This window comes from Labeo rohita, chromosome 13 (assembly GCF_022985175.1).
Source record: "Labeo rohita strain BAU-BD-2019 chromosome 13, IGBB_LRoh.1.0, whole genome shotgun sequence".
Taxonomy (NCBI): domain Eukaryota; kingdom Metazoa; phylum Chordata; class Actinopteri; order Cypriniformes; family Cyprinidae; genus Labeo; species Labeo rohita.
In genome coordinates this window covers 36,240,817-36,265,241 of record NC_066881.1, presented here as the reverse complement: position 1 = coordinate 36,265,241, position 24,425 = coordinate 36,240,817, and the positions used below count along the sequence as shown (strand labels likewise).

The window sequence follows — 24,425 nt, the reverse complement described above, 5'->3', positions numbered from 1 at the left end:
GTCCAGTCTGATCCTGGAGCGTGTCCGTCTGACCTAGAGCGTGTCCGTCTGATCCTACAGCCTGATCCTGGAGCGTGTCCGTCTGATCCTAGAGCGTGTCCGTCTGATCCTGGAGCGTGTCCGTCTGACCTAGAGCGTGTCCGTCTGATCCTAGAGCGTGTCCGTCTGACCTAGAGCGTGTCCAGTCTGATCCTGAAGCATGTCCGTCTGATCCTAGAGCCTGATCCTGTGTCCGTCTGATCTAGAGCGTGTCCGTCTGATGAGCATGTCCGTGATCCTGAAGTGTGTTTGTCCTAGAGCGTGTCCGATCTAGAGCGTGTCCGTCTGATCCTAGAGCGTGTCCGTCTGATCTAGAGCGTGTCCGTCTGTCCGTCTGATCCTAGAGCGTGTCCGTCTGATCTAGAGCGTGTCCGTGTCCGTGTCCGTCTGATCCGTGTCCGTCTGATCTAGAGTGTGTCCGTCTGATGTAGAGCGTGTCCGTTTGATCCTAAAGTGTGTTTGTCTAATCTACAGAATGTCCATCTGATCCTAGAGCGTGTCCGTCTGATCTAGAGCGTGTCCGTCTGATCTAGAGCGTGTCCGTCTGATCTAGAGTGTGTCCGTCTGATCTAGAGCGTGTCCGTCTGATCCTAAGCGTGTCCGTCTGATCTAGAGAATGTCCATCTGATCCTGGAGCGTGTCCGTCTGACCTAGAGCGTGTCCGTCTGACCTAGAGCGTGTCCGTCTGATCCTACAGCCTGATCCTGGAGCGTGTCCGTCTGATCCTAGAGCGTGTTCAGTCTGATCCTGGAGCGTGTCCGTCTGACCTAGAGCGTGTCCGTCTGATCCTAGAGCGTGTCCAGTCTGATCCTGAAGCATGTCCGTCTGATCCTAGAGCCTGATCCTGGAGCGTGTCCGTCTGATCCTAGAGCCTGATCCTGGAGAATGTCCGTCTGATCTAGAGCGTGTCCGTCTGATCTAGAGCGTGTCCGTCTGATCCTAGAGCGTGTCCGAGCTGTCCGTCTGATCTAGAGCGTGTCCGTCTGATCCTAGAGCGTGTCCGTCTGATCCTAGAGCGTGTCCGTCTGATCTAGAGCGTGTCCGTCTGATCTAGAGCGTGTCCGTCTGATCTAGAGCGTGTCCGTCTGATCTAGAGCGTGTCCGTCTGATCCTAGAGCGTGTCCGTCTGATCCTAGAGCGTGTCCGTCTGATCTAGAGCGTGTCCGTCTGATGTAGAGCGTGTCTGTTTGATCCTAAAGTGTGTTTGTCTAATCTACAGCATGTCCGTCTGATCCTAGAGCGTGTCCGTCTGATCTAGAGTGTGTCCGTCTGATGTAGAGCGTGTCCGTCTGATCTAGAGTGTGTCCGTCTGATGTAGAGCGTGTCCGTTTGATCCTAAAGTGTGTTTGTCTAATCTACAGAATGTCCATCTGATCCTAGAGCGTGTCCGTCTGATCTAGAGCATGTTCGTGTGATCTAGAGCGTGTCCGTCTGATCTAGAGCGTGTCCGTCTGATCCTAGAGCATCTGATCTAGACATCTTTCTCTGATGTTCTCTGAATGCAACGTATAGCCTGTTTATTATGCATTTACATTTACATGTATTTAGTTAGCTCAGGGGTCACCAAACTTGGTCCTGGAGGGCCGGTGTCCTGCAGAGTTTAGCTCCAGCTTGCCTCAACACACCTGCGCTGCAGGACCGAGTATGGTGACCCCTGATTTAGCAGATACTTTTATCCAAAGCAACTTCCAAATGAGGAATACAGCAAGCTTTTCACCATTAAAAAAGGCAAATTAACGAAAGCAGTTGTGATACAAAGATTTGTATGTTTAAATTTTATGTAAATATGCTTTTTCAAATGTACATTATAAGTGATTCAAACTTGCAGCAGTTGCAATGATGGAGTTTGTGTGGAGCTGCGTTTACTGTCAACAAAACACTGAAAACACTTATCATGAGTCACATGATCATCATCATCATCTCAAAACATAAAACAACATAAATATCTCTGTCAGACAACACACAACAGAGATTGACAACACTTGATAAAATCATTAACAAAATGTATATAATGTTGTGAATCAAAAATTTAGATTAAATTTAAAATAAACACACAAACAAAATAATCAACACAAAATGAAATTGATGTAATTAACTTATGTTGAACAGATCAATATATTTGATTTAACTATTCATTTCATTCAACTTAAAATGACTGAGTTTTGTTTCAATAGTAACCTTATGAATATGTTTATTTAACGTGATGGCGTTTGTAAATGTGACTATAAATCAGTAAAGGGTGATTTGTAGAGTCATGTCCTGCAGGAGCACAGCGATCAAACAGAGGGACGGTCACGTGACTTTCTGTCTGTGGAATGTGGTCAGGTCCAGGTGTGCTAAAGGTCAAAGGACACATGACAGGTGCTGTCAGTGCTGTTAGCAGCTGGCAATAATGGAAGGCAGTGAGTAGGGGTGTGTGTGTGTGTGTGTCTTGTACTGTATATTCATAAGATGAAGCGTGACTCTTCTGTGTGTGTGTGTGTGTGTGTGTGTGTTGTTTTTGCTACATTGTGGGGACCAAATGTCCCCACAAGGATAGTAAAACCTGAAATTTTGACATTGTGGGGACCCTTGTGGTCCCCATGGGTAAAAAAGATTATAAATCATACAGAATGAGTTTTTTTGAGAAAGTAAAAATGCAGAAAGTTTTCTGTAAGGGTTAGGTTTAGGGGTAGGGTTAGGGTAAGGGGATAGAAAATACAGTGTGGACAGTATACAAACCATTGCACCTATGGAGAGTCCCCACAAAGATAATAAACCAGACTGTGTGTGTGTGTGTGTGTTCGTTCAGATAAGTCTGTTCCGCGTGTGCTGGTGGCTCCGGTGGATCAGGTGGTTCTGCGTAATGAGGAGGCCGTGTTTCACTGTCAGTTTAAAGCCAAGCCGCCGCCGCAGATCGTGTGGTTCCACGAAGCAGAACGCGTCGTCAACAAATCACGGTGAGACGCTTCACATCTCTGAATGTTTCCTCTGCTTACATCACATGCACACGCTCAAAAACAAGCTCCAGCTCTTTACTGGTCAGTTTTTACATTCTTTAAGTGCTGAATGCCTAAAATGACTAAAACATTAAATGAAATTAGTGAAAACAGAAAATATATATATTTTTTAAATCTAAACTAAAAATAAAAATGATTAAAAACTATATAGGCAATGTGAATCTGTTGAATGTAAAGCTGTTCAGGTCTGACCACCCACAGATAAATGATCCATCATGCCATTGTGTCTTTAACTGGTGCATCATGGGAAGTCCAGTGAATGTTTGGGCACGTTCAGCAGTGATGTTCTGCTTTAATGCATTTCAATGTGCTAATAACATCCTGTGCTAATCTCAACACTTTAAAACACATCCCACACTGCACTGCAGGTGTCTGATCTCTGATCGCCCCAGATTCAAACTCACAACGTATAGTTCAATAAACTAAAAACCATACATTTAAAAAAAAAATGTAATTAAATTAAATTGCATTATTATTTTTATACAATTCTGAAAAATATATATTTAGCATTTTTGTTTAGATTACATTGAAGTACTAAAAAGACTAAAACTAAGTAAACCAAAAATATTAATTAAAAAAAAATAGAAAAAACTAAATAACAAAAACCCAATACAACTGGTAAAACTTTAACTAAAGTAAAAAAACATAAAACATAATAATAAAAATGACAAAGAGTAAAACTGCCAAAATATTGAAATAAAATCTAATTCTAAATGTGTATAAATAATGAATATTCTTCAGGACTGATAGTAGTAGTTCAGGGAGACTTTATCAGTTGTGTTTGAGAGTTTGATGAATATCTGCAGTGTAATCTCTCTCTCTCTCTCTCTCTCTCTCTCTCTCTCTCTCTCTCTCTCTCTCTCTCTCTCTCTCTTTCTCTCTTTCTCTCTCTCTGTTACTGTAAATGCGTTTCTGCTCTCATTTGACTCATGCTTTCAGTTGTTCATCAGTTTAAAAAGTGTTAATCGAAACTGAACAGACAGAAACACATCTTCAGCTGTAAACACACTCAGCGTTTCTCTCGTCACTCTGTTTTGTTTGTGAATCTGAGTGTTAGAATGTTTGATCAGACAGATTGTGTCTGATAATCTGCATCTGGAGCCATAAACACACACCCGTGACCCACATACGTCGCTTAGCTAATTACACTAATCAACAGCTCGTTTGTGGCAGAATTGTTTATATTCTGGTCATTAATAAAAATTAACAACGTATACAATGTTGCTGAATGTAAAGTACATTTACAGTGATTTAATTTATAGGAACAACTCTCATCTGGAGTTCAGCAGCTCATTGCAGTGACTAACCTGTGTGTGTGTGTGTGTGTGTGTGTGTGTGTGTGTGTCAGGGTTGTGGTGTACGCTAACGGTACACTGCACATCAGTCAGGTGAAGCAGCGCAGCACAGGTGTGTATAAATGTGTGGCCCAGTATGGAGAAAATAAACAGGTACATGTGGAGGCAGCGCTCAGGATCGCAGGTGAGAGCAAACGCACACACACACACACACACACATACTTGAAATAAATGTTAAGAGAAATAATATTTGATATTAAAAGAAAAACTCAAGCTTATTGTATTTTCACTAGTTTTGAGGCAGAATTTCTTATTTTCATCCATTAACTTGATGTGCTAAAATGAAAAAAATAATAAAACCTATATAGACATATTAAAATGATTAAAAACATGCAAATGTCCACATCAAAAGAAATTTACAAAAGTGATTTTGTCTCCATAGAAAACACATTAAATGTCTACTTTAAAGTTTTTGGAGAATAAAATGTCAAAATTTGGTTGAAATAATGTTACATTGTCATTCAGTGTAACACAATATTTATGTAACAATTCAAAGCTTATTCTGACTTGTACATATTAAAATATATAAAATAATAAGGCAGCATATTACATTTTATTGTGTTTTAAATGAGTAAAAAATTCTGACTAACAAATGGGCAAAACGTAGGATAGTGGCACATTTTAAAAATGTAGAATTACAACTAATTAGTATTTGTGGTGAAAGTAATTAGTCTTTTAATATGTCATAAACTGGTTTTTGTTGTAAATATGCCTGACAAGGTTGTTACACTGAATCATATTTTAGTGGGTGTCTTCTGTAAATGAGGGAAAAATGTATGATATTTATTTTTTGCTCAGAAAAACAAAAACAAAAATGCAATTAAATTAAACAGAAAACTTTTTGCATTTTTTTGGAAAAACATCAAACATCAACAATTTAAAGCAGTATTTCACTTATTGTTTTTATTCTTAAACCCTTTTTCATCTTTGACCCATATATATATATATATATATGTATATATATTAGGGCTGTCAAATGATTAAGTTTGTCTTTACATAAAATGTGTGTGTGTACTGGGTACATTTATTATGTAAATACAAATACACACAGATGCATGTATATTTTTAAGAAAAATTTTATATTTACATATAAAATATTTATATATACATATACAGATATATCTGTATATATATATGTGTGTGTGTGTGTGTGTGTGTGTGTGTGTGTATATATATATATATATATATATATATATTTTTTTTTTTTTTTTTATTACATACATGTATGTGTGTGTATTTATATACACGTAGTTAATATACACAGTACACACACATATTTTATGTAAGCACTGACTTTTATTATGCATGCAGTTAATTGTTTGACAGCCCTATATATAAACAGGAAATATAAAAATAGAACCTGGTCTAATTCGGACGTTCTGAGAGCAGATTTAGTTGAACGCTCAGGATTTGATCTGTGATCTTCTGTATTGCGTAGCTGCGGGCCGCTGTTCTCAGATCAGCTGTTGTTTGTGTGTCTGTAGAGATCGCAGACATGGGCGAGCGCATGTTCCGGATTTTCTCGTCGGGCCGCAGTGAGCGCGTGCGCTGCGATCCGCCGCAGGGTCAGCCGGAGCCGGACGTGTGGTGGGAGCGCGCGGGAGCTCGTGTGGCGTCTGAGGGTCGAGTCCATCAGCGGGACGGAAATCTGATCTTCAACCCCACGGACAGATCAGACTCGGGCGTCTACACGTGTGTCGCCCAAAACAAAGCCGGACAGAAGCAGCAGGAGCTCATCGTCACTGTAGCCAGTGAGTAAAACAGCCATGTTTAGTGTATTAGAAGAATGAAATGAAAACAGTTTATGAGATAATCTCACACGTGTGTGTGTGTGTGTGTGTGTGTGTGTGTGTGTGTGTGTTACAGCCACTCCAGAATGGATCGTTCAGCCGCAGAACACAGACATTGAGGAGGGTCAGCCGGGTTTCCTGCACTGTCAGGCACGGGGCACACCTGAACCACGGGTCACATGGTACCGCAAGAGCATCCCGATCACTGAGGAGGTGAATGAGGGAATGAACGCAGTCGTAGCGTCTCATCAGATCACACCACATCAGGTTTCTCACGAACAATCTCTTTGTCTGTGTGCAGGGCTCTCGTTATAAGCTCTTCTCTAACGGGACTCTGAGGATCAACAGCGCGGAGGTGAATGACGCTCAGATGTACAGCTGTGCGTGTGTGACGGAGGGCGGATCGCTCGTCGGACACGCGCAGGTTCAGATACTGGGTGAGATGAAGTCAGACATCGACACAGATGAAGGAAGTCTCTTACGCTCATCAAGGCTGCATTTATTTGATCACAAATACAGAAAAAAATTGCTAAATGTTATGACAATATAAAATAATGTTTTCTATTTTAATATACTTTAAAATATCATTTATTCCTGTGATGCAAAGCTGAATTTTCATCAGCTGTTACTCCAATCTTAAGTGTCACATGATCCTTCAGAAATCAGAATAATATGCTGATTTATTATTAGAATTATCAATGTTGGAAACAAATATTTTTTTGGAGCCTGTGATTCTTTTTTTTTTTCAGGATTCTTTGATGAATAACAAGTTAAAAAGAACAGCATTTATTCAAAATATAAATCTTTTCTAACAATGTAAATCTATGCTATCACTTTTTATTAATTTAACACATCCTTGATGAGTAAAAGTATTCATTTCTTTCAAAAAAAATAAATTTTTCTAATGCCGAACTTTTGAACAGTAGTGTATATTGTTAGAAAACATTTCTATTTTAAATAAACGCTGTTCTTTTTAACCATTTATTGATCAAAGAATCCTGAAAAAAAGAATCACAGGTTCCAAAAAAAATATTTGTCAGCACAACAGTTTCCAACATTGATAATTCTAATAATAAATCAGCATATTATTCTGATTTCTGAAGGATCATGTGACACTTAAGATTGGAGTAACAGCTGATGAAAATTCAGCTTTGCATCACAGGAATAAATTATATTTTAAAGTATATTCAAATAAAAAGCATTATTTTATGTTGTAATAACATTTTGCAATTTTTTCTGTATTTTTGATCAAATAAATGCAGCCTTGATGAGCATAAGAGACATCTTTAAAAAACATAAGTTTTACTGATCCCAAACTTTTAAGGGGCAGTGTATATAATTTTACACATCATATATAATTGTACAATTAGTTTCTAGTAATTTTATTATTCTAATTTAATTTTTTTTTTAATTTAATTAAGCCTATTTTATTTCAGCTGTTTGTCTAGTTTAACTTGTTGTAATAAAATAACTAAAACTAAACCTGAAATTAAATTAAGACAAATTAATAAAAAATAAAAATGAATAAAATATAATATAAAAAACAAAAAAAGCATAGAAAAAAGTAATAAACATGACAAAAACACAAAACAAAATTACTGAAACTTTAACAGAAGTTAATATAAACAAGAACAGAAACAAAAACTAACTCAAAAATATTAATGAAAACTATAATAGTGTCTCAACACAAAAAAAACACTAGGTTAGAGATCATCAAAACAGTCAACAGAAAGTCTGTCTGTAAAAATAGTGTTTGTTGTGGAGACATCATGTGTGTTTCATTGTGGTTTGCACTGAGTTACATCATCAGTCTGTCGACTCGTCGCTCATGTATATTTACTCGTGTGTGTCTCTCAGAGAAGCTGAAGTTCACGCCCGTCCCGCAGCCGTCGCAGTGTCTGCAGCTGGACAGAGAGAGCAGCGTGAGCTGTGTCGCTAAAGGACGAGAGACGCCCGTCATACGCTGGAGCAGAGCGGGTCAGACACTGAAACACACTGCACAATTACTGTATTATGGGACCATTAGAGAACATTCAGAGCCAGAAAAAAAACATTTTGTTTGTTGAGCCGTTCTGACTGAAACTGAATGACTGTCTGTTGCGTTGCAGTGATGTTTGAGCAGGTTTCTCACGTGTGTCTCCACAGACGGCGCTGATCTCCCGTCTCACGTGAGGCAGACGAACGGAGTTCTTCAGTTCAGTACAGTGACCCGCGCCGATGGAGGAAACTACACGTGTGTGGCGTCCAACAGCGCCCAGGGAGAGATACGAGCGCACGTGCATCTCACTGTAGGAGGTGTGTGTTTATGTTCTGATCGAACGCTGTGGTTGATGACGAGTTGTTCCACACATGCGCTCACTTATTCGCTATGTGTTTTGTCAGTTCACGTGGAGTTTAAGCTGGAGCCGGAGCAGACCACAGTCTATCAGGGTCACACGGCCGTGCTTCACTGTCAGGCGTTGGGCGACCCGCAGCCGTACGTCCAGTGGATGCTCAAAGACAAACTGCTCAGCGGCAGCAGCTCCAGCAGGTCAGAGATCTCACCGCACCTGTCTGTCTCTCACATACAGGACCTGACGATCCTTCATATTGACGTGTTGATTGTGTTTATTCAGGTTTCAGAAGATGCCCAACGGCTCTCTGGTCATTAGTGATGTGACCACTGACGACACGGGCGTCTACACCTGCATCGCAGGAAACACCTGCAACATCAGAGACACGGCAGCGCAGCTGTACGTCGTTGGTGAGGAACACAAATATTTTTACCTCATTGGTGTGGGTTTTTTTTTTCTCAAAGACCAAGACATAAAATTTTAGTAAGTGCGTTGTGTGTGCATGAAAACAAACACAAAATCACACATTTGCATGACAGCACACTATGAAAAAACACAGAAATACACATGTCAGAGCCCTTTGACATAAAACAAACCAAAAACAAGAGTGAAACAGCGGTACACGTTGGATAAAGCAGTGGAATTTAGGTTTTCGTGACACTAGGCACTGTCCGGAAAAATCGATTCCAATGCAGATCAATCCATTTGGATGTTATATTATGTAAATAATTCTTATATAGTTTGTAAAGATCATTTGCACTGTTTTTTTCTGTTGCACTCTATAAGGTTCTCTCTCATTTTTTGTGTAGTTTGTAAATAATTTGGACTCTTTTTTTGGACTCGTATTTTTGTTGCACAGGACAATTTGTGCAGTTGTTTTCACTACTTTGTTGTTCATACTGAGATTAAGAATATATTTATCTGAAAAAAGTCACTTTTTTGACTGTTTTGTTATTATGTATAGACTGTTTCTACTATTAATTTACTTTCTAAACATTTTGGACACATCGATATTGTCAATAAACTAAACAAGTCTGTTTTTTACTGAAAAGCACCTATAATAATATTGTGATAAATGGCTATAACTTGCTTGGGGAATGTTATAGGTAGACAAAATTTTATTTAGAAGTGTAAAACACCTAAATACAATTTTCAAACTTCAGTTTTTGAGTACACAGTAAAAAAACACCCAATTGTTGCTTGCGTTTTTATTAAAATTCTGGAAATTCACTCGTGCTTAGAGACTTTTGAGACTTTAAATTAGCTAGACAGAAACTTCAAGTTCTCCTGTTTATAATGATATACTGTATTGCACTTGATGCTGACTGCTCGAATTGGTCTGAAAAACAAAGAAAAGTACAGGTGCGTCAGGTGCCCCAAAAATGTTCCAGGTCTTTAAGGGTTAAATAAGGCAGTTTTCCAAATATCTAAACATCCTTTAAGTGAATTTCCACTTAAAACAGGAACAAATATCTAGCAATAGAGAATGAAAACTTGTTTCCCCTTGAATTACATTGGTTGATCTGATGCTGTTGACAGATGTTCATTTTAATCAATTTCTCCTAAACGAGACTATAAGTTAATCATCTTTAATATTTTATTACTTATTCAGACATTTAGAAATTAAGGTTCTGAGGGATTTAGGTCAGTGTTTCAGAGGATTGCATGATTACAACTGGTTGATCAGTGAAGTTCAGTGTGTTTTGATCAGATCAAACAGCTTTGAACTGCTTATAAACTGATGAAGTCTCCAGTCAAACATTCATTATCAGTGTTACATTGTTGCCTGGCAACAGTAAAATGCTACAGTAACTCTAAACGTCTAATTCTGAACTGTTTGTTTTGATTAATAACAATGTGTAACAGTTTATTGACGGTGATTTTGCTGTGGTGTTGTGTGATGTGTCAAACTGATGTGTTCCTGTTGCTGTTCTCAGAGAAGCCTGTGCATCCGCGCAGTGAAGACGAGGATAAGAGTCAGTTTAAGATGTTCCAGACGATCGCGCTGTCGGTGGCCGTGGCCGTGGCGTACATCATCGCTGTGCTGGGACTGATGTTCTACTGCAAACAGAGACGCAAGAACAAACGGCTGCAGAAGAACAACGCCGGAGAGGAGCCCGAGATGGAGTGTCTGAACGGTACGTGTGAGTATGGATCTCAGACAGACCAATCAGTCAGCTGGTAACTCAGTGTCTTATATATAGTGGTTGTCATTTCTAATGCTTCCCAACTGTCTTGTCATTAGACACAAGGTCTGTGAGATGTTTGCAAAGAGTGCGTCTGTGTTTCCCGTAGGTGGCGCCATGCAGCTGAATGGCCACAGGACATCTGAGATCCAGGAGGAAGTAGCTTTAACCACCCTGGGACGTTCAGCAAACTCTGAGAAACAGCAGAGCAGCAGTGACAAACTGCACTTTCCCAGAGCGCACCTGCACACCATCACCACACTGGGTAATACATCATCAGAACACAAACTAACTCACTTCACTCTTAGAATAATGAGCATTTTTAAAGATTGATATTTGCTTCTAGATTTGGGATATTACTTAAAGAAATCACATTATATTTGTTTACTAAAGGAAATGCAGTTGAGTTTGTTCATCAGGTTTGTAGAAATGTGTCATACCATCACTGCAGTGAATGGGTGCCGTCAGAATGAGAGTCTGATAAAAACATCACAATAATCCACAAGTAATCCACACCACTCCAGTCCATCAGTTCACATCTTGAGAAGACAAAAGCTGAAACAAAGCCATCATTAAGACAGTTTTAACTAAAATCCATAATCCATAATAACACTTCCTCCAGTGAAAAAGGTGTTTTGGTCTGAATCAGGAGAGAAATCTGCACAGATCAAGATGTCGTCTCAAGATGTGAACTGATGGACTGGAGTGGCGTGGATTACTTGTGGATTATTGTGATGTTTTTATCAGACTCTCATTCTGACGGCACCCATTCACTGCAGAGGATCCACTGGTGAGACAGTGATGGAATGACACATTTTTACAAATCTGATGAAGAAAGAAACTTATGCCCATGTCATGTGTGTGTGCAGGTCGTGGTGTGTTCGGTGAAGTGTTTCTGGCTAAAGCGAGGGCGATAGAGGAGGCCGATCAGGAGACGCTGGTGCTGGTCAAGAGTTTACAGAGCCGAGAGGAAACGCATCGAACCGAGTTCAAACGGGAGCTGGAGATGTTCAGCAAACTCAATCACGCTCACATCGTACGACTGCTGGGAATCTGCAGAGAGACCGAACCACATTACATGATCCTAGAATACGTGGATCTGGTACTAAACACATTCAAACTCCTTTATCAATATATATGCAATATGTGCTCTTATGTTTGTATTCATTGCCTTATATAGACACAGAACACACATTTATTTGTGCTAATTCCCTTTCACTTAATTAGCAGTATAAATAATCTAAGTCAACATACCATTTCTGTTTGAATGTATAAATCCAGCACGCTTCTTAAACCTTGTGCTGCTGAAAACCTTTTCCTAATTCAAAATTATCCACAAATAATGATTTTTTCAGTCAAACGGTGAAGTGCATCAGCTCAGATCAGTGAGGATAATTTGATAATATATATAATAATGACATTTATAATCAGTTTTTGTAGCAAAGTGAGGATGAAATTCACAAAAAGTACAAAAATTCTAAGACACTGTGTTTGTACAGACACTGTAAAAAAAATTCCAGGACTTTCACAGACTTTTCAAGCACTACTTTTTTTTTGATTTTTCAAGGACTTCAATCAGAGATTTCACTTATGGTTCGATGTTTTCTACTATTTAAAAAAAATCAGAAAAAAAGATTCACGAAACCGCTCTGAAGTCCTGATCTGAATCAAATGATTCGCGTTCATGCTTCCAGGTTCTGATCTGAAGCAAAAGATTCCTGAACCCTCTTGTGAATTCCCATCTAAATCAAATGATTTGCATTCCACGCCCCAAAATCCCAATCTAAATAATGATTCACGAACTATAATTTCAGATCAGTGATCTATGATTTGTGATATGCGCTCCGAGGTCCCGATCTGAATCAAATGATTCGCGATACACGATCGGTTTGGAGCACCTCGAAACATTAAAGGCGATGTTGAAGTTCAAAAATAAATGGCTCTTTTTATTTGAGCTGGTTTTTGCTAACGAATCACTTGAAATGGAGTGTCGTCCTGAGTTTGAATCAGTCGGAGCGGTTCCAGCTTAAAAGACTCGGTTCATCTGTTCTTCTTTGCATCTTCAGCCACATTTACACGACACTGTCAGTACTACTACTGGCTTAGCTAGTATACATTTTTTTAATTGTGTGAATTTTGTGTGAACACTTATTTCATAGATGCATTGTTTTTCAGTAATTCAAGCACTTTTCAAGTACCTCTTAAGAAATATTGCCATTTTCAAGGGTTTTCCAGGCCTTAAATGTCAAAAAGTCAAATTCAAGTACTTCAAGCACTTTAAGCACCTTGTATGAACACTGTAGAAGGTAAAAGTCAGTAAGTTTCAGTCCAGTGTAATAACATTAGCTAGAATTTTCAGGAAAAGGAAAATCCATTCTGGGTCAAAATGTCCAGAACATTAAGATTGAACTTACATCATTATTTAATTTTACTTTAATGTCTTAAGCAACAGTGTTGGGGGTAACACATTACAAGTAACACGAGTTACGTAAGTAACTACTAAATTAATGCATTACTTTTTAATTTACAAGAAAATATCTGGGTTACTTTTTTAAAATAAGTTACTCCAGTTACTTTGTTTTCTCAACATTTATTGCTGAAGAGTGTTGAACCTCCTTCTCCTGCATTCTACAGACATGAATTGACTTTTTCTTCAGCCTGAGGCTGATTCATTTCACTTTTGGTGTGAAGGGGCTTTTACGCTTGCCAAAAATAGAACATTTTATATTACAAAACAACCAAGTAGAACAGCCCAGTAACGCAAAAGTAACGTAACACTTTACTTTAAATAAAACGTAACTAATGTAATTAGTTAAATTTTCTTAGAAAGTAATATTGTAATGCATTACTTTTAAAAGTAACTTTCCCAACACTGAAAAGCACCATTGCCGTCAATCAAACTTTCTATGGATTTACGCAGTTTTTCAAGTTTGTATTGGACTTTTTTCTGACGCATGTACGTATGATGACTTTCTGTTTGAATGTTCATTGATATCTGTTCATGTAGTAAAGTGTGTCTGTGTTAATAGTGAAGTTGTGGTGATGCGAGTGCTTTTCTCTGTTTTTTCAGGGTGATCTCAAACAGTTCCTCACGATATCAAAAAGCAGCGATGAGAAACTCAAGCCTCATCCCATCAGCACTAAAACTAAAGTATGTTCTTCCTGGAACTGTTTGTTTATTTTTTAACGTTTCTGCATCTCTGAGAGCATTTGATAACTCATGTGACTCTGTGTTGATCTTCCTGATGCTCTGCAGGTCTCCATCTGTGCTCAGGTGGCTCATGGGATGCAGCATTTATCAAACAAGGGTTTTGTGCATAAAGACCTGGCGGCCAGGAACTGTCTGATCAGCGGACAGAGACACGTCAAAGTGTCTGCGCTCAGTCTCAGTAAAGACGTCTACAACAGGTACGATCTCTTCAGTCTCTGATCTGAAGGTTGTTAAAGCGCTGTGAGATCCGCTGCAGAGGCAGTCAGTGTTCACACGCATGCAGAGCGCCATCTAGTGTTGATGAAGCTCAGTCACATGTTCTAATGTGTGTGTGTGTGTGTGTGTGTGTGTGTGTTCAGCGAGTACTATCAGCATAAGCAGGTCTGGATTCCTCTGCGCTGGCTGCCGGCCGAGAGTGTGTTTGAGGGCGAGTTCTGCAGTAAGTCAGACGTGTGGGCGTTCGGGGTGCTCATGTGGGAGGTGTTCAGTCTGGGCGAGCTGCCGTACCCCACGCTCAACGACGACCAGGTGCTGGAAGGTGAGCAGACGTGTGACATAGTACATAAACCGATTTCAACTGTTATTTTGCACTGTTTTGCACTTAAATTTGAGCTTCAGCCAGTTTAATGAAGTAAAATAAATTAAGATACTTGCCTTATTTTGATTTATTTGACCTGATCTATTTATTTATTTATTTGTGCAAGTATTAAAAAGGTCTTAAATTTGACTCAATCTCTGACAATCTCTGACCTTCAGATCTTGTTTGAAGACTTTAAGACCAGATAGATGGAGGAATGGATGGATACAAAATGCATGTTATTTTTTATTTAGTACTGACCTGAATAAGATACTTCACATAAAAGACGTTTAGTCCACAAGAGAAAATAATAGTTGAATTTATAAAAATGACCCCGTTCAAAAGTTTACATACGCTTGTTTCTTAATACTGTGTTGTTTCCTGAATGATCCACAGCTGTGTTTTTTTTGTTTAGTGATAGTTGTTCATGAGTCTCTTGTTTGTCCTGAACAGTTAAACTGCTGCTGTTCCATCAGTGAAAAAAAAAAAATCCTTCAGCTCCCACAAATTCTTTGGTTTTCCAGCATTTTTGTTGTGTTTGACCCCTTTCCAGTAATGACTGTATGATTTTAATATCAGTCTTTTCACCCTGAGGTCAACTGAGGGACTCATATTACAGGAGGTTCAAACACTCACTGATGCTTCAGAAGGAAAGAAATGCATTAAGAGCTGGGGGTGAAAACTTTTGGAATTTGAAGATCAGGGTTAAATTTAACTTATTTTGTCTTCTTGAAAACATGTAAGTAGCTTCTGTAGCTTCTGAAGGGCAGTACTAAATGAAAAAAAAAAATATTATTTAGGCAAAATAAGAAAAATGTACACATCTCCATTCTGTTCAAAAGTTTTCACCCCCAGCTCTTAATGCATGGTTTTTCCTTCTGGAGCATCAGTGAGTGTTTGAACCTTCTGTAATAGTTGCATATGAGTCCCTCAGTTGACCTCAGTGAGAAAAGATGGATCTCAAAATCATTCAGTCACTGCTGGGAAGGGTTCAAATACACAAAAATGCTGGAAAACCAAAGAATTTGTGGGAGCTAAAGGATTTTTTTTCGCTGACGGAACAGCAGCAGTTTAACTGTTCAGGACAAACAAGGGACTCATGAACAACAATCACTAAACGAAAAAAACACAGCTGTGAATCATTCAGGGAACAACACAGTATTAGGAATCAAGTGTATGAAAACTTTTGAACAGGGTCATTTTTATAAATTCAGCTTTTATTTTCTCATGTGGACTATATTTGAACATCTTTTATGTGAAATATCTTATTCAGGTCAGTACTAAATAAAAAATAACATGCATTTTGTATGACCCCTCTTATTTGGTAAAATAATTAACACTTCGCAGATTCTGAAAGGGGGATGTAAACTTTTGACCTCATGTGTAGATACTCATGATGTCCGTTGTGGCCTTTGTGTCTCATGCGAGTCTCTCTGTGTCTCAGGTCTCCAGGCCGGTAGTCTGCGTTTGTCTCCTCCGTCGAACTGTCCTGCTCACGTCTGTGGTCTGATGAGCCGCTGCTGGGCGTCCAGCCCTAAAGAACGGCCCACGTTCAGCGAGATCCTTCAGACTCTGACCGATTCCTCCACGGACACCAAAGTCTAGAGGATCACGACCGCGATCAGAGACTCGACCGCACACATTTCGGACGCGAGAGTCTGTCGAGACTCGCTCAGGATCAAACACGCTTCTGTCCCATTCATGATCTGTTTACGCTTCTGTAGAAGCTCCTTCCTCTCGCCGGAGCCTCAGGGACCCCGAGGATGACCTTTGACCTCGGCAGCGCAGGACAATCGCAGATCCGTCAGGTTACAGACGCAGGAGGAGGTACTGCACACACACGATGCTGGAATCACGTCACGCCTGCGGCTCTCGTCACGCGCTGGAATCAGTGCAAACAGATGTGTGTGTGTGTGTGTGTGTGAACAAGATGATGTCGTGTCACAAAACACATCGTTAGTGGAATTCAGTCACTTGTATTGGGAAACTGAGAGATTAATGATGAAGTTAGAGACTGACATAACAAAGCTATAATACGATTAACAAACATTCACTTATTAACGTGTGTGTGTGTGTGTGTGTGTGTGTGTGAGGAAAGAGAGATTGTTCTTAATAATAGTATGATCTTTATGTTTCTTTGAGGTGCTCACAGGCGACTGTGTTATTGTAATAAATAAATATGCAATGCCTCAGATTGCAAACATTTCTAAGCCATGATTAATCACATTTTATTTTGATTCCCAGTTCACTGTCTGTCACAAAGTCCTTCTGGATCGCTTTTCTCAAACACACGACCGACAATTACTATTGGATGATACACAGATTACACTTAAAACTTAAGATGTCATGTTGATGTGTTGTGATTATTGATGAGATCAGCGGTTCTCAACCAGGTCCTACAGGGGGCCTCCAAATGACTTCAAATTAATTAAAATAAGACAAAAATCAAGTTGTTTCTTTATTTTAATTCTCCCCTTTAAAACCTGTATTCATACAGTCTTGGAAAGTATGTATATATGAGTAAGCCTCATTTTGAAAGTGATTTCTAGACTGGAAAACGCATTAAAATTAAAAATCTTTTAATGCCGTGAGCATTTTTTGCTGAATATACATTTTACTAGTTATGCCAAACTCAGAAATATTTGACTGGGTAAAAAAGAAATGGTCAGTAAGAAGTTTTTTATTTTAAAAAGCCTTACTCCTGATCCAGTGAATCACAGATGACTGGGAAATTAACGTAATTTTTTTGGTTTAAAAGAGCAGAATCCCTGAGGAACGTTACGTTTTGGAATCCTGAAATTTAATGCACAGAAACCAGGAGTGTCCATAGATTCAAATGAGTTTTGAAAACCAGACTTTTTCATTACAGCAGATATTATGTAATGACGGTTGAGAAGCGCTGATGTGATGTTGTTTGAGGACGGTGTGAGTTTATGATGAAGGTTTTGTGTCTCTCTGATTTTAATGCGGCCAGTGTTGGTTTCATTCAGACTCCTGCGGTTGAAACCCGTCCTGGAGCGTTTGCTCTCCGTGGTTTTCATCAGGTCAGCTTTGACTTTTACTACTAAAAGTGCCTAGAACATGAAGGACTTGTTTGCTGTTTTTTTACAGTATCTTTTGTAATGCAGTTAATGCTTGTTGTTTTTAAGATCTGCTTTTATATAATCTTTTCATATGTATTTTTATTATTATTGTTGTTGTTGTTTGTTTTTAATCTTTATGATTATCATCATCGCTGTCTGTTCATGGTTATTTTTACGGCAGGCTCTCACACCGTGATGCTTTTATATTCTGCTTTATAAAGGTCACAGTAATCCAGATGTAATGCTGCTCTCATTAAACAGTCATGTTTTTAACAGCCTCGCTGTATCTGTGCTTCATTAAATCAACTGTTTTAAGGATCTGTTTGTTTCTCCACGTATAATTAGTCAAATGATGTCCTGTCCCTTACTGAAAAACAAAAGTACTGTGGTGGGATTTCCATATTAGTCCAATGAGTCACAGAACATGGTGAATCTCCCAAAAGTGTTGCAAGTTTTTCTGTTTTCCCTGTTTTTGATCAAACGACACATGCAATCTATCACAACTTTGAAGGAAAAGTCAAAAATTGAAATGTGCTGAAATTGTGCTTTCCCTCAGGCCATCCAAGATATAGATGAGTTTGTTTCTTCATCAGATTTGTAGAAATGCGTCATTCCATCACTGTCTCACCAATGGATCCTCTGCAGTGAATGGGTGCCGTGAGAATAAGAGTCCAAGTGAAAAAGTCAATCTCCTTTTTTGTCTCACATCAAAATCCAGCCACATATTTGTTTAGAGCTGTTTTGGCTTGTAAACGGCACTTGGTCTGTGCAGATTTCTCTCCTGATTCAGACCAAACCACTTTTTCACTGGAGGAAGTGTTATTATGGATTATGGACTTGTACAAATTAGTTAAAAATGTCTTAATGGTGGATTTGTTTCATCTTTTGTCTTCTCAAGATGTGAACTGATGGACTGGAGTGGTGTGGATTACTTGTGGATTATTGTGGTGTTTTTATCAGCTGTTTGGACTCTCATTCTGACGGCACCCATTCACATCCATTGGTAAGCAAGTGATGGATTGACAAATCAAATCAAAGCATTTTGCTTAACTTTGTCAGTAACCTGATAGAATTTTGATGAAATCCTCAAAACAATGATTTAAAGGATAGTTTACCCAAAAATGAAAAATAGTTGAAAATGTGCTCATCCTCAGGTCAGCCAAGATTAGGATGAGGAGTTGGTTTCTTCATCAGATTTGTAGAAATGTGTCATTCCATCACTTGCTCACCTATGGATGTAAATGGGTGCCGTCAGAATAAGAGTCCAAACAGTTGATAAAAACATCACAATAATCCACAAGTAATCCACACCACTCCAGTCCATCAGTTCACATCTTGAGAAGACAAAAGCTGAAACAAATCCATCATTAAGGCATTTTTAACTAAAATACAAGTGCATAATCCATAATAACGCTTCCTCCAGTGAAAAAGTGGTCTGGTCTGAATCAGGAGAGAAATCTGCACAGATCAAGCACCGTTTGCCAGCTCTAAACAAATATGTGGCTGGATTTTCATGTGAGACACAACAGGAGAAGGACTTTTTCACCGGAGGAAGTGTTATTATGGATCATGGACTTGTAAAAATTTGTTAAAAATGTCTTAATGTTGGATTTGTTTCAGCTTTTCTTTTCTTAGGATGTGAACTGATGGACTGGAGTGGTGTGGATTACTTATGGATTATTGCAATGTTTTTATCAGCTGTTTGGACTCTCATTCTGACGGCACCCATACACATCCATTGGTGAGACAATGATTGGATGACAATCTGATAAAGAAACAAACTCATCCTAATCGCGGATGGCTTGAGGGTGAGCACATTTCAGCAGATTTATTCAGTTTTGGGTAACCTACTGTACTCCTGTAAGTTTGTGCTCAGATCTCTGCATGTAATGTCCAGCAGATGGCGCTGTGTGTGTAAGAGACAAAACCCCAACCATTTCAACAGAGTTCAGATGACTTGCATTACTTGATAAATTTCACAGCTGATTATAATAACGTTTGATCTGAAATGTTTGGATGTAGTTTGGCTGCTGGTAATGCATTTCCATTCTCTGTGTTTTACTCTATAAAGCATCATACAGGCCTCTGCTGCCTCAGATGCACCATAAATGGCCTCCATCTGTTGGACACTTTTCCCTGCTGATGTGCCTGAGTCATGAGTGTGTGTGTGTGTGTGTGTGTGTGTGTGTGTGTGTGTGTGTGTGTGTGTGTGATGAGCGTGAGCGGAGCTTCTTTTGCCATGCAAATGATGTCTGTCATCAGAGAAGAGCTCAGGTGCCTCAGTGTCACTCATGATGCTCTTCATATGGACGATGCCCTCCGTCTCTCTCAAATCTTCTGTTTCTTCACTTTTGCCTTTTATTTTCATAAAAAGTATTTGTTGTTCTGACACTTGGTTACATGCAAATGTTGTGTGTTCAAGTTGATCTGTGTGAACCTAAACATGAGAACAGTTAGTTCTCACACTTCGAAAGCTGTGGTTCAGTGGTTTTAGTAGCGATTTAATTCAGTAAACAACTCTTTTATCGTGGTCATTTTAGTATGCATGAAATGTTGAAATCACAAAAGTTCTTGTGGTTTAGGTGAAAAATCAGCATGTGTGTCATGACTGAACCCTAAACACTCTTGATTCTGTCCTTCTAGAAGATTCCTGCAGATGAAGAATACCTGAAGCGTTTGATTTAAGTATTTTAATGAAATGTTCAGCTCCCTCTCAGTACATCTGAGTCTGAGGCTTTTATAACAGTTTCTATGGGAACCACATTTGTGCTGTAGTGCCATGAAATTACATAAATGCTTGTTGCAGGGGAATGAATGGTTGTTTGCTTTGCTTATGTGATTTTTTTTTTTTTTTTCAGTATGTGATTTGATTACTGTTAAATAGATTCATATTTGTATTAATATTAATAGTATTAATAATGCACTTCTAATCCTGTATGTCTGATAGTTATCAGCACACTTACATAAATCACTTTAATAACCTTACTATTGTTGTTATTAATATCCCGCATCTATTATTAGAATAATTCAGCAGCGGACGTACGCGAAGCTCCTCCCCCTGGCGTGACGTGTGAAGTGAGCGCAACCGTTTTGGTATTTATGCAAATGAGATGCCGCTTTGACCAACCGCGCTGCGGGCCGTCCCCGCGAGAGCCAATCGCTGGACTCGACTGTGACTCGCCATATAAGGAGCGAGAACTCCAAAAAAGGAAACAGCGTATCTCTTTATATGGAGGAAAGTAGATCGGCTGTGCATAGATCCCTCCGCGCTGGCGCAGAGCGTTGCGAAGCGTCGGACGAAGTGTGATGATTGACAGCTGTCAGCGGCGGGACGCGAGGTTGACGCGGCAGCGGCGGTTGAAGAGAGAAGAGCGCTGATTTCACGCTTTCGCCGCGCACTAGACGACGCGGCGGAGGGATCGCGGAAGCGCTCGTGCGGTTTTCCTTTTAGAGAAAGCGCGTTGCTTCGCGGAGCTCCAGGAGGAGGTGAAAGCGGGAGAGAAAGTGGGAGTGAAGCCGGCTGAAGGTGCTCAGGTTCAGCATCACTTCTCAAAGTTTCACGCAGACTCTGTCCGTGTATGAGCGCCGCTTCGGATCTCGCTTTCTCACCGACTGTCCCTCCAGCGCTCCGCTGCCGTCATACGGATCGTTCTCCCCGGCTTCTAGGATGTTATCCAGCCAGAGCGGAGCGGCTCTGAGTGGAACCGGATCAGCGGCGGGGAAGAGCGCAGGCCACGGCGCGGTGGTGATGGGCGCCGGGGTCCGCACGGGGTACGCGCGGGGACTGGGGCCGCTGCAGGCTGGAGCGATGGGGCTCGGGATGCCCGGGAGATTCGATCCCGATAAAGAGGGAGCCCCGCACGTGTGCAGCGGCTCTGACGCGGACTCTGACTCCGGCGATGAGGACGAGCCCATGGGGTCAGTCGGGGACGGCCGGAGGGGAGGCGGCGTCAAGCGGGAGAGAGCCGAGATGGAGGCGGCGATGGTGGGACAGGAGGCCGGCTTGCCCTCCGGGGTGCTCGCGGGTGGAGTGGCCGGAGCGAAACCGGGCAAGAAGACCCGGGGCAGAGTCAAGATAAAGATGGAGTTTATAGACAACAAACTGCGACGGTACACGACCTTCAGCAAGAGGAAGACGGGCATCATGAAGAAGGTGAGAAACAACCAGATCCTTCAAACAGAAACTAAACTTAAACATGTTTCAGCAGTTCTGATGTTAAAAATCAGGACTGGTAAAACACACACACACAAAAAAACACAAAACACATAAGAGAGTGTAAACTTCTCCCCACAGTCATAGGAGAGAAAGTCATAAAAAGAACATCAGCGTTTCTCCTTGAGCAGAAATAAACAAACTTTTGAATATGAAGGGCCAAGAATTAAACTTGTTTGAGGGCCATGAACTGAATTTGTAAAATGTATAAAATGTATAAATTTGTAAATTCATCTTTTAAAGAAATTGTAATGAAATTCACTTCTTGTTTTATAAAAAGTAAAACATGTTATTTATTTATTTACTCTGTATGTGCAATGGTGTGCCAAATCAAAGGTCATCACGGGCCCGCTTTGACCTGCAGACCTTGGTTTGAGCACCTAAAAAGTTCTCAGACGTTTCTCATTCTTCTGAGCTGCTCCACATTTGTTTTAGAGCTCTGAACTTTTACTGTACGTCTCTCTGTTTTACTCCCGTTGAGGAGCTGTTGGAGAAATAAGTCTCCAGGAGTATGTGGAGCGGTGTGTTTGCGTGGGTCTTGTTCTTCTGTGGTGTCACATGTCCTGTCCTTCGGTAGGTGATCGGAGTCACAACAGACGCGACGGGCTCTGAGCTTTAAATAGAACGAGCAACTGACGTTCTCTATTACAGACCAGCGGCTCTGGTGCCGCACAAACCTCAAGCCACCGTGACCCACATAATCTCAGACCGCCAAAACACACTCGGCTAACGAATCAGTAGCTCACCACAAATTCTCTCATTATTTGACCACCTGCCATGTTGTTCCAAACTTGCAAACTTTTTTTTACATAAACCACAAAATGACCATTTAAAAAAAATCTATATCCAGCTCTTATTTTTATTCATGCTGAAAATGTGCTCACCCTCAGATCATCAGAGATCAGGATGAGTTTGTTTCTTCATCAGATTTGTAGAAATGCGCCATTCTCACCAACGGATCCTCTGCAGTGAATGGGTGCCGTCAGAATGAGAGTCCAAACAGCTGATAAAAACATCACAATAATCCACAAGTAACAAAAAACAGAAGACAAAAGCTGAAACAAATCCATCATTAAGACATTTTTAACTCAAATACATAGTCCATAATCCATAATAACACTTCCTCCAGTGAAAACGTGGTCTGGTCTGAATCAGGAGAGAAATCTGCACACATCAAGCACCGTTTACCAGCTCTAAACAAATATGGACTTGCATTTGAGTTTTTAATGTTTTAATGATGGATTTGTTTTTAAGCTTTTGTCTTCTCAAGATGTGAACTGATGGACTGGAGTGGTGTGGATTACTTGTGGATTACTGTGTTATTTTTATCAGCTGCTTGGACTCTCATTCTGACGGCACCCATTCGCTGCAGAGGATCACATTCTCATTGTTGGCTGAAGTATTCCTTTAAGATGAAGTAATGGTCCTCATCGTTGGCTGTGGTTCAGCAGGTCTGAGGAACAGGATCTTTCATCAGCTGAATCTAAGTGTGGCGGGTGTCTCTCTCGGGTCCTCCTCCTGATCTTCATGATGGAGTGGAAAGAGAGAGCTGATAGTCTTCCTGTGGAAAGGGAATTCTTCCATTTATTATGATTTGAGAAAGTGAAGGAATGAGAGTTTTTCTGAAGCTGACGCCAGCCGTTATCTGAAGCCACACGAGCCTGTTAAATCTAGAAGCGTCGGAGCTGTTGTTCGTCTCTGAGAGCTCGGCAGAAATGCTTCAGACATCAGAGATGATCAGTAGTGGCTGATATTTGACCATTGTAACATAATCTACTCTCCGTCTAACAGAAGAGTTCCAGAATTTAATGACCGCCTTAACGTTTGACGATACTATTTTAGGTGATTTTTAGAGTAAAAGTTCAGTTCTTTCCAGAGAGTTTGTGTGCGTGTCATTCTCCGTCGTGCCATTCTGTGATGTCTAATCAGTTAATTCCTAATTAAATGGCTGGTTTTGGTCAAAAGCTGGCGAGGGAAGCAGGCGTCCTCACGGGTCGTAAACATCAGACAAATGTGCTTTCACACGACACATGCTGGATGTTAGCGTTAGCTGTAGTTACTTCACCTGCCGTCATTCATTCGCTCGCCGTCCTCGACAGCTGAGCAAACGCAGAGCTGATGATGAGCCGATCAGAGTCTCCAGCTCATCTGCTGCTCTTTACGGCTCTCACGCGCCTCCAGCTGCTCCTCAAACACTTAACAGGAGAACGCAGACCTCGTGTGAGAAACACAGAGTTTAGTTTGCTTTGAGAAATGCCCTGTTGAAAAATTGGTTTCTTACTGAGAATTGTTGTTTTCAAGTACAAATTAGTTCAGTACCATAAAATCCCCTAAAAATGCAAAATATTTTTAAACATCATCAAAAGAATTTTTTTCAAATAGTGTTTGCATTAGTCTAATGAAGGCATTGCTGATGAGTGACGTCAGTGAAGGTGTTTGGGTTCTAGTCTGGATCTCTGCGGAGTATCTTGAGATGTTCGCCGGCGACTTGAGCGCACGATGCTTTGTTCTTGAGAACAGATGGAGATCATTTCATTCCTGATCCAACAGCTGAAGAGGAATGACAGGCATTTAAACTCTGCTGTTTTACAGCTGTTCTCAGATCAAAGTTCCTCGTGTTTTACTGATCAAATATGACA

At 40.2% G+C, this 24,425-nt stretch overlaps 2 protein-coding genes across 3 annotated transcripts in view; both read left to right on the top strand.

Moving 5' to 3' along the window:
- The window catches only part of ptk7b (protein tyrosine kinase 7b), a 69,094-nt gene extending 51,264 nt beyond the window's left edge, over positions 1–17,830 (top strand). The window contains exons 5-20 of the mRNA XM_051126560.1: positions 2,831–2,978; positions 4,387–4,517; positions 5,878–6,144; positions 6,260–6,396; positions 6,485–6,620; positions 8,041–8,160; positions 8,329–8,478; positions 8,566–8,713; positions 8,799–8,926; positions 10,454–10,654; positions 10,812–10,967; positions 11,572–11,804; positions 13,773–13,853; positions 13,959–14,110; positions 14,273–14,451; positions 15,935–17,830. Of these exons, the coding sequence (XP_050982517.1) occupies positions 2,831–2,978; positions 4,387–4,517; positions 5,878–6,144; positions 6,260–6,396; positions 6,485–6,620; positions 8,041–8,160; positions 8,329–8,478; positions 8,566–8,713; positions 8,799–8,926; positions 10,454–10,654; positions 10,812–10,967; positions 11,572–11,804; positions 13,773–13,853; positions 13,959–14,110; positions 14,273–14,451; positions 15,935–16,095 (2,528 nt within the window). The 3' untranslated portion in view covers positions 16,096–17,830. The remainder of the gene's footprint in view (positions 1–2,830; positions 2,979–4,386; positions 4,518–5,877; positions 6,145–6,259; positions 6,397–6,484; positions 6,621–8,040; positions 8,161–8,328; positions 8,479–8,565; positions 8,714–8,798; positions 8,927–10,453; positions 10,655–10,811; positions 10,968–11,571; positions 11,805–13,772; positions 13,854–13,958; positions 14,111–14,272; positions 14,452–15,934) is intronic.
- A 3,015-nt stretch (positions 17,831–20,845) lies between these two features.
- srfb (serum response factor b) overlaps positions 20,846–24,425 on the top strand; it is a 29,835-nt gene continuing 26,255 nt past the window's right edge. For both annotated transcript variants that reach the window (XM_051126310.1, XM_051126311.1), the window contains exon 1: positions 20,846–21,726. In XM_051126310.1, the coding sequence (XP_050982267.1) occupies positions 21,241–21,726 (486 nt within the window). In that variant the 5' untranslated portion in view covers positions 20,846–21,240. The remainder of the gene's footprint in view (positions 21,727–24,425) is intronic.